General features: G+C 36.5%; 1 protein-coding gene across 2 annotated transcripts in view; it reads left to right on the top strand.

The window, feature by feature from the left end:
- Positions 1–366: 366 nt before the first annotated feature.
- Positions 367–10,764, top strand: part of ASZ1 (ankyrin repeat, SAM and basic leucine zipper domain containing 1) — a gene marked incomplete at both ends in the record, with an annotated part of 40,744 nt that continues 30,346 nt past the window's right edge. For both annotated transcript variants that reach the window (XM_080936103.1, XM_080936104.1), the window contains 4 exons: positions 367–471; positions 908–1,007; positions 4,460–4,582; positions 6,200–6,311. In XM_080936103.1, coding sequence (XP_080792229.1) covers positions 367–471; positions 908–1,007; positions 4,460–4,582; positions 6,200–6,311 — 440 coding nt within the window. The remainder of the gene's footprint in view (positions 472–907; positions 1,008–4,459; positions 4,583–6,199; positions 6,312–10,764) is intronic.

The raw sequence follows: 10,764 nt of genomic DNA, 5'->3' as shown, positions 1-10,764 counted from the left end.
ACTCTAAGCTGAGAGACCGCTGGTCACATGGAAGTCAAAGAAAGGAAGTTAGGATGAGGTAAGTCTTTTGGCAGCTTCTGGAAAGCTATTGTCTTTTGTTGTTGTTGTTGTGAAACAAAGTCTCTGAAAGGAGTTGCAAGTACCGTAGAGGAGCAGAATAAAATGGTGGCCTTCGTGAGGCGTGAGGCCATCAGGTTCCAGGTTCCGGTGTGAAACCGCCAGCTCCCTCACAGCACGGTTTCTGTGGGAGGAAGAAAAAAAGTGGCTGTGCGCAGCTCTGCGCCTGCGCCAGAGGCCCAGAGCGCTTGCGCGAGGTCACGCTCTGGCTTTGGTAGTGCGCAGGCGCAGGAAGAACAGCTTGGGGCCATGGCGGCAGGCACGCTGAGAGGCTTTGCAGTGGCTGGTGGAGGCGAGAGCAGCGATAGTGAGGATGACGGCTGGGATATTGGGTATCTCGACCGGTCCTCTCAGGTAGTGGAAAAGGCAACTTCTGGACTGCACCCGCTTGGGGGCTCCCGTGTTTTTCGGGAGCTAGGCCCAGACATGTGAACCCAGCTTTTCCCCTCGTGGCCGGATCCCCAACTTTGCTCCCCCAAAGCTTTGGATTGTGTGGATTTCCGGTTACCAAGCAAACCAGCAAAATGCTCCCTTGTTTACCAACTGCAGGTTTTCATCAGTTGCATCCTTTAGGCCGCAGACTTCGCTTCACCTGGATTTGGCTCATCGTTGCCTATTCCCTTTAAAGATAATTTTAGATACGTTTTCATCGGGTATTTCATTTGCTGGCCAAAGCAAAATAACCCTATGGTTTTGGGGTTCTTGTTTTGTTTTTTAAGCATTGTTATTTCCTGCTGCGTTGTAAGCGAAAATATACATTAACGAGAAATTTAACTTTCTGCCCTTTTAGAAATTAAAAAGGACTTTACCCGTGGAAGAGAAGAATGAAACGTTTAAGAAAGCACTGACCACCGGAGATATTTCCTTAGTGAAGGAACTCCTGGACTCTGGTGAGAGTTAGGAAATCCTGTCACGTGAACCCTTGATTAGGTTTATTAGAGCTCCGTATTTTTTTCAAGTTTGTGCTTTTTCTCCTAATTAGTGTTTACATATCTGTTGTGTTACCCATGCCTTAGTTGGCCTTTTGTCTTCCTAACCTTGTTTTTCTTTATTTACCCTCTCATTTGGAATGAGTCTAATTACTGTCCATTGGTTCTTGAACCCTTAAGAAGCCTACCTCTGACTAATCTTACCCCCACTTTAATCATCCCTTTTGAAATATTTACTTTGCTATAATATGCTTCTTAAGTCTTTCAGGTTCTGTTTCCTTCTGCATTGTTTGGATGGAGTAAGGCCAGAGTTGAATATCTGAGTATCTGGATATTCTACTTTCATGGCCTACTAGATGCGATTCCTAGGGACTATTATTTAAGCTTTCAAAGCATCAGTTCCTTTATGTAAAATACAGTTTTATCCAGAGTCCCATAATGCTTTTCTATAATGTAAAATTTATTTTTAAATTATATACTCACATAAATTTAATCGTTGATCCTAATCGTTGAAATTATCCAAGGACTAACAAATTTTAAACAGCTACGAGATAACAAAATACACACACACACACACACACACGAATATGAGGTTGTGGAAAACTCTTTTTCTTCTGTGGCAGATACGAAATAGAATTTAATGAAAATACATCATTTCAAAACAGGATTTGATTACTAACCATGATATTTGATGGCTCTATAATATTAAATAAGCTATCAAACTTTTGTGGGTTTCAGCTTTCCCCTCTTTAAAAGGAATAGCAGCATTATATTTAAGGATATTGAAATTAAAATTTTAAGACATGTAAGTAAAGGCTTAGAATAAGGTTTATGTCGATATTAGCTTAAGATGCTAAGGAATATGTCAGTCTTGGGTGTTATTTTTGTAACTTGCTTTGTGAACAGATGCTGGACTCTGACATTCACTTGACAGCAGTAGGAGCTACATAAGGAAATTTGAGGACTGGATATGGACATGTAGTGAGCACAGTGATAGTTGGGGTACAGTAGGCGGACGTTTGTTTCAGAGAAGAGAATTTGTTCTCAGAATAGTGAGACTTGGAATGTTGAGAGTTGTGGGGGAACATGATGTACAAGGGTTAGTGTAATTGGTGGGCAAATGAGAGGTTTTCAGCCTCTTGTAAAGAGCCAACTGCTACGTAAGCCATTTGAAATTTCTGTAATTACAATACTTCTTAAAGCTCATTTTAAAAAATCAACAAAAATGTATAGGTAGAAATGTCTTTTGCTTCTCCAACATAAAAGTTAGAGGTGATAATCAGTGAGAATTTTTGTACCAGCATTCAATATTTACTTCTCTTTTGCCATGCTTTTTATTTCTGTCTTTGGTCACAGTTTTGCTAACAAGTGCCAAAGAAATGAAGATACGGTTGTTATTCTAAACTCATTTTCTGATTATCATATCAACTTATAGAGGAACAATTGTTAAAAAAGACAAACAGAAGCTCAAGCATATGACTCAGTACTGCATTTCCCCAGAAACTGCACTATACATCATGAGAGTTTAGCGGAGACAGTGAGAAATGTGCTTGTATAGTGCTCAGTCTCAGTGCTTCAGTGAGAAAGGTGTCAGCCCTTCAGAGCATTTCCTCAGTGACATGACATACATTTCTAAGGAGAATGCTGCAGCCAGAGACCATGAAAATCCATAACTATAAAACACTAAAGCCAATGCTTTTAAACTATACAATTTCTTTGAAACAGAAAAGCATTCTCTTTTCTTTCCTGAAATTAGTATTTTTTATTAATTTTTAATTTTGTGTGTATAGATGTTTTGCCTGTCTACATGTCAGCAGCTGCAGTTATGGATTACCATAAAGGTGCTGAGAATTAAACCCAGGTCTCCTGGAGAAACAGTCAGTGCTCTTAACTGCTGAGCCGTCCCTCCAACCTCTTTGGTCTGCAAGTGTGGATGAGAATTACCACTTTACTCTTGATATCCTTAAAGGAAGTGGTGTGTGTGAACTTCATGGGTTTAGGTTCATTCTCTCATTGTATCTTTGACCTTGTAACACAGCATCTGTTCTTCTTCATCCTCAGTTAGCCCCTTTTTTCTGTTTATTTGTCTTATATTGCTAGGCCAGAATTTTTGAGAAAGTTCCTAATTATTGAAGGGATTTGTAGCATTAATGGTTTGAAGATTTTTATTGTTGTCCTTTCTTGACAGTTACTATCTGTGTCTGTCACATTGTTAAATCTACATATCTATGTCTGTATCTACCAAGTGTGTGAATGTTTTTTCTGTCTGCATGTCTGTATAGCAGAGGCTAGAAAAAGGTGTCACATAGAACTGGAGCTCAAGGTGGTTGTGAGCGGTCATATGATGCTGGGAATCAAACCAGGTAGGTTCTAGGAAAAAGTAGCCAGTGCTCCTAACTTTTTAATCCTTCTCTTTTGCTCTGTCCCATCTAAATAGCTACTAATTTAAGCTTTATTTTATATTCAAGCCCTGACATTTCATACCTCTCCTTAATCTAGCTCACTGCTTGTTCCTCATTTTTCTAAAGTAAAATTTAATGGTAGTTGTCTGCCTGTTATTTTTAATCACACCTTAAAGTTATTTTATATTACAGAATTGCCTTTTGTTTTCTTTTCAATTCCTCTTTTTTTTTTTTTTTTTTTTTTTTTTGGTGTTCTCGGTTTTATTTTTGTATTGTATACTTCTAGCTTCCTGTTGGTTCCCTTGCCATCTGTCTGGTTCTCAACTGTAGTGTTTTGTGTTTATAATTTAGATACATGATAATATGGAACCTTGGATTACAAAGTGAAGAGTGTGTTTCTCAACAGCTTTATGATCTGTCATGACTTTCAGTTTCGTGCTTTATCAGTTATCTGTGGGTTAAATTGCATGTTGGTAAGAAGTTAAGGATATCTTGGAGGCATATGTGGCATTTGAAACCAGAGATGTGTGATATTTCCTAGGGATAATATTGTCACTGGAAAGACATATCACCTCCACAAAAACTTCCCCAATCCAACCATAGAAAATACTAGCATAGAAAATTCTTATATTACAGGTACTGTGTTTATTATGTGGTAAATAGTGATTACATTGGGTCTCATTGAACATAGTACCACCATGAAACCGAAGGCAGCAAATTTTATTAATACCAATACATACAGTTTTAGAAGCCTTTCTTACGAAGAAACCTTGATGAGACACCTATATGGTAGCTGAAAACCTTCCATAACTCCATTGCAGTTCCTAGAATTTTGATGCCCCCTCGCTGTTCTGCACACCAGTGGTGCACATACATTCAAACATATGTTTTTAATTTTACATATAACTATACATAAATTATAAATATATAATATATAAAATTATACATAATATAATTATACACACAATTAAGAAAATAAGTATTTAAAACAAATGTTCTCTGTGTCAACAGGAATTAGTGTAGACTCCAGCTTCCGCTATGGATGGACCCCTCTGATGTATGCCGCCAGTGTGGCCAATGCAGAGCTGGTTCGCTTCCTTTTGGACAGAGGTGCTAATGCAAGCTTTGATAAAGGTAAGAGGTTTGAGAAAATTAAACTCCGTTTACTCTGATTCTTTGATGTCTAAGCAACAGTTATACCAAGTAAAAAATTTTTTAGAAAAAAACATATTAGCTATATAGCTATGAAAACTCAAATTAAAAATACATGTTTTTAAAAAACTACCTCTTCAAGAAAATAGATTTGCAACCTCAATTTTTTTATCGTTCTTATAGGTTATATTAATGTGTACTTTTAAATAATATGCTAGATGGTGTTTTTGTTTTTAAAGGAAAGGTCACTGAAAGCAATAGCAGAAAGCCAGTAATGTCATGAAAAACTATTTGAAACTTGCTTTGTATACTTGAAAACAGTGATATGAAAGTTTTTCATAGATGGTTTATTAAAGCTCTGGGTTTTTGTTAATCAACAACTTCCACTTAATACTGTTTCTTTCTAAAAGGCCAGGGTATTTCTGTAAATCTATTTTATTACATTGAAGAAGTGACGATACTTCATGAAGATGTTTCTAATAGACATTTGAGTTCATTTCATCTCTGAAGTATAAGTTTTGTTTCAGAATGAATTTTCACATTTGTAATGTACATGAAATACTTATAAAACTATTATTACAATGTTCTATATATATTACAGACATTCATCTCTTAGTTGCATGCTTAGGCTTTGGATTTTATTTTGTCGTTTGAAAACATCACTTAATAAAAGCCTTATTTATGAAGGAGAGTTTTGAAAATATATAAAATACTCTGTTCAAAAAAATGATAGTTTGCTCTTTTACTTAAAATCAGAGAATCACTTGTGTTTATAAAGCATGTTGTATTTTCACAGCCGCTACACAAATTTCTCTGAGTCTACAAGATTCCCTTTCGGTAGTGAGGCCTGTTATTAGTTCCATGTCTATAAATAACAAAATATTAAGGCATCATGGTGGTAACACTGGTAGTGATAAAACTGGGTCTAGGATAATTGTGGATTATCTGTATTGAGCCATCAGTGAAACACATGGCTGTGATCTACTTGTTTATCTTCCTGATACTTGAAAAGTTTGTGTGTGTGTGTGTGTGTGTGTGTGTGTGTGTGGTTGGTTTGTTTTGTCTTTAATTAGTCAGTACTGATTTCCACAACTTTTACAAAACAGGGTTAATTCACAGAGTAAAAATGACCAAAAAAGTTCACCCCCACCCCCAGAAAAAAATCCAACCAAACAAAAAAGAACACACAAGGGGGTAGAGGGACCAGAAAGATGGCTCAGTAGGCAAAAGTACTTGTTGCCAAGCCATGCCTGCTTATGTGAGTTTAATCCCTGGAATCCAGGAGAGAACCAGCAAGTCAGTTTTGACCTATGAAAGCTTCACATGCATGCAGTGTGGATATCTGAATTCATTGTGCCAAACCAATTTCTAGTCTCTTGAAGAAATGCCAATAGGTGACAAAGTTACAATATAAATTGAACATATAATTTAGAGGTACAAAAGACCCTTTGCCAAGATGGTGTGTTGTGCTGGGAATGACAGAGATGGGAAGAGATTGAGAATTTTAGAATTCAGTACACGCTCAGCTCAGGATAATAAAGAAGGCAATTAGAGGCGCTTCCTAATGTGGGGGATCTCTTTGCTTTTCCACTCATACAGACAAGTTAACCATTTTGATAACTGCTTGTTCTGCTCGTGGCTCAGAGGAACAAGTCTTGAAGTGTGTAGAGTTACTACTTTCACGAAATGCAGATCCAAATGTTGCTTGTAGGTAAGACCTTCTCTGTTTAAAATACTCTATCAACCTGTTATACATTTGATAAAATGAATTTTTAAAGATCAGTAACATTGTTTACTTGGTCAAACAATAAATGAAAATGTATCATAACATCACCGTTTCATTGTATATGATTATTAAAAGAAGATAGCATGAGGGTAAACTTTGGTAAATTTGAAATTTCAAAGAAACAACTGTGATTCATAATCTCACAAGGATTTGGTGTTGAGTGACAACATAGTAGTAAAGTTTCTCAGGTTCTTCTCTCCATGTGAAAGTTAAGAATTTGGGTCTGGCAAGATGACTTGGCAGTTAAGAGATGTATGTACTGCCCTTTTGGATGACTCAAGGTCAGTCCCCAAAACTCAGAGCAGCCTGTATCTTTACTTCCGGTGACTCAAACGTTCTTTTATGGACTTTGTAGGCACTTGCACTCACAGCCACACTCCCACACACAATACATGTGCACATAACTAAAAGCAACTAAATAAGTATTTCTTAAAAGAACTAGGTTTTATTTATACAAATGCTAAGAAAATACATAAAAGTATTTCTCTTTTTCTACAACTTTATCAGTTGGTCAGGTGATTGCATATATGGGATAGTACTATATATAAACAGTAAATGACCCATATATATATATATATATATATACATATATATATACATAGAAAGTCATTAATAATAAAAATAGATTGTTTAAAATTGTTTTTAGTTGACTTCTTCCCTGGTTTTATTTTTCTAGTCAATCTTCCTACTAAATCTCTCTTTTTGTTTTAGCTAATCTTAAAAATAAAGTAGGAATTAGTACACATAAAATAAATGCCTAGTATTAATAGAATCATTCATCAATTGTTATGGCAAATAGTTACTATTTATTGCCGCAAATGTAACAATTGTGCTGAACTCTGAAGTGTTCTTCCTAATTTAGTTTGCTCCCTAGGAGACGAAGGTAGCAGCCTTGGGAAGTACTTCCATGGCATCTCCAGATCTTTACTAAAGTAAACAAGATCTTACGGATTTGGAGGGCTCTCATGCATGGTCTGTTTTGCTCTCCATGCCCCCCTTAGCAGTCTCTAAAGCTACTTTTCTCAAAGATACTATTAGCATTTAGTAGCTAGAAGTAAGGGATGCTCAGTAAAATATCCTATAATTCATAGGATACCCCCTCCAAGCAAAGGACTTCTAACCCCTAAATATAAGCAATATTAATGTTTAAAAAAAACCAATCTAGTGTTTATAAGGTCATAGATAATCATGTTGGGGTTCAGTAGGGACATCCTCTTGGAGATGGGGGAGGAGGAATGGGATGAGGAACTGTGGTAGGGCGTGTGGTAATGACGGGACTGTAAAAAAATAAAAGTAATAAAAAATTAAAGATTAAAAGAGTAGATATTAAAACCATCTGCAAATATTCAGCATACCACTTCATAGGAATATTTTTATTTTTAGAATATAACTCAAAGTGTACATTTTTAGATCTGGTTGTATCTTGAAACTGAAACAAATGATTAGGACATGTAGTTGAATCAAATTCATGGATGCTGCATATTTAGATTTGTACCTGTGGAAAAGGTCTGAATAAGATTTGCCTCTCTGGATTCAGTGCGCCCATCTTCTGTGTGTTCTTCAGTTTTTCTTCTGCTCTTTCACAAGCTATTGCAGGTAGTAGTCAGGACATGGCAGTACATCCCTGTCAGTCTTAGCTTACAGGACTTTGAAGCAGGGACTTTATGAGTTCAAGGTCGAGCCTATACCACTTACAGAAAGACTGTACCAACAGTAAGAGGTGAAAGCTGTGTCCGGTACTGCCGTTATTAGTTTAAGCACAATAAAAGAGGTGTCTTGGTCTCTTTTAGTCTGCCTTTTTAAGAACTAGATATCATCTTTCAGGTATATGGGATAGACCTGAAATGTCATGTAAAAGGAAAACAGTCCCAAAACACAGGATAATACAGTGAGATATGGAGGGAACTAGATAGGTAAATTATTAACAATGGAAAAAATTGAAACCTATTTGAATATCAGAAGTTGTAGTTTCATGTAATATATACAAAATATACCAGAGACAAATACATCAAGAAATTATTCAGATGTCATAGAGAAAAACAAACATTTAGATGAATTTACTTTCAGTCAGATGACAAATCTTTTGACAAGCAGTTCTTTTGCTCATAAAAATTACTTCTTAGAACAATAGAAGAGTTATACATAAAGCTTATAAAATGACTAATTTTGTAAAAGCTAAATAATTACCCAACTGCTGGTTTTCTAGAAAGAGTTTCTTTAAACAAAAAGTGAGATCTATAGTCTTCTTTAATGAATTAATAATAATAATAATAATAATAATAAACCATCCAAGCCTATGGGTCAGGCTGTGAGCTAAGACTGAACTCTGAAGTCTGGAGTGACTTGGGTGCATCTACGTCCTATGAGCCATCTCAAAATGCAGAGTTTTATAAAATGAAGGGAGGGCTGAAGAAAATGAGGAATTTGCTCATTTATTAGAAGATTTTAAGAGTTTGTAGACTTTTGAAATAAAGAATGTTTTGAATAAATTTCTTTGGCTAGTTTTGCTTTTAAAAAGTAGAAAGCATAAAAATTAGGAGAAATGTTGAATTTCCTACATTTTTATTTGCTAGAAGTCTTTTGGAATGGTACCATGAAATTTCTGTAATTTTTTAAATTATGTAACATTTATATCCAGTAAATTATTTACATTTTTGTGTGTACTTGACTGATTGAAGAAATATATATTTGTGTTAGCCACGCTGTAAATCAGAACATTTCTATTCTTCCATAAAGTTGACTTGTACCCTTTCCTGTTAAATTAACTTCTTTTAGTAGCTAATGTGTCATCTGCTACTGGTTTCTACACCTATAATCATTTTATCATATAAATGTTATATAAACAGAATTATACAATATTTTGTATGCTAATTTCTTTCACCAAAGATAATATTAATTTCTGTGTTGTATATGCCAGTGATTTATTACTTGATATTCCATCCTATGAATATTTTCATAATAGTTTTTAAAAGAATCATGAACCTTTTGTATTGTGAGTGTGGTTGTTTGAATCATAAGTGCCACCATAGTCTTGAGCATTTGAGTACTTAGTTTCCAATTGGTGGCATTGCCTGTGGAGGGTTTATTAGAGGAAGTAAGAGTGGGCATTGAAAGGTTAAAGACTGGGGCCATTCCATTAGCTCGCTCTCTGGTTTGGGCAGTTCAACAGTCTGCGACTAGCTTCAGCTCTAGTCCCCATGCCCGCTGCTTATTGCCACTCTTCCTTGCCATGGCAGACTTTCATCCTATGGAGCCATAAGCCAATTTAACCCGTCCTCAGTGAGTTAGTTCTTTAGTCATTTGTTTTACTACTGCAATAGCAAAGAAACTTGTTGTAGAAAATATTTAATCTCAATTGGGGGATTTTGTCCTGCCTTTGACCATTCAGTTCCCAGATAAAAGACACACAAGTTTTATTATTATAATAAGCCTTAGTCAACACTAGAGCTAGGCAGATATCAACACTCTGTGCTATTAGAATCTACTTCCCCATCAATAACTTTGAGTTATAGCTTGTTATGTTCCCTTGGGGCTGCTCCTAACTGCACTTGGCCATCCCTCATTGCCATGTATTCATAACTCACTTCCCTGTGATTGCTACCTCCACCCTCCCCCTTTTCCTCCCCATCATATCTTCATTCACCAATCAGGGATAACTTGGGCAAGGTCACATAGTGTCACTTAGAGTGTATGTAGACTCTCCTGGGAGCAACCAGGCCTTGGGGGCTGGTAGTTAGCTCAACAGAAATTAATGCACTGATAAAAATAACTAATATAATAAAACAAAATTGATTGACTTAGAAATTGAAAGGGCAAAATATGTATTAAATTTCTATCACGTTCTTTGCTGACTTTGAAGAGTGCAATTTAAAGCATTTTAAGACCAAGCTCAGGGGCATGGGTGGTAAGAGCATTGCTGGCCGCGCTGCGTCTTTCTCCACCCCGGCCTGCCTAAGTGTACAGGAGAGCCTTGGATGCTTCCTTTGGGTAGCACTGACTGGTGCACCTATGTGTCACCTACCCACTGAGGAGATTGTATGTGGTGCCTGTGGCTGCAGTTTGTACTCCTGCAGCGACTGCTTTGTGTGTGGCTGAGTGTCGCTACCACCAAGCCTTTGTGTTTGCTTTCACCTTTCTCTCCTGTAGCCACTATTTGTAGCCATTGTACGTTTTCCTCCCGCCTTTTCTTTTTCCTTTCCTTCCTCTCTCCCTCCCTCTTTTCTTCCCTCCTGTTTGTCTGGATTCATTTTTTTAGACTATTTAGAAAAAATACTTTTGTATTGTTCGATAAATTTCAAATCAAGTTGTTGGTGTATAACTCTTGTGGGTGACGTGAGAGTGACGTGTTCTACCTTCAAGGTCTGCTAGACTCTCTGCT

Source organism: Micromys minutus (genome assembly GCF_963924665.1).
Source record: "Micromys minutus genome assembly, chromosome: 23".
In the NCBI taxonomy this organism is placed as follows: Eukaryota; Metazoa; Chordata; class Mammalia; order Rodentia; family Muridae; genus Micromys; species Micromys minutus.
This window is presented reverse-complemented; position numbering and strand designations above follow the sequence as displayed.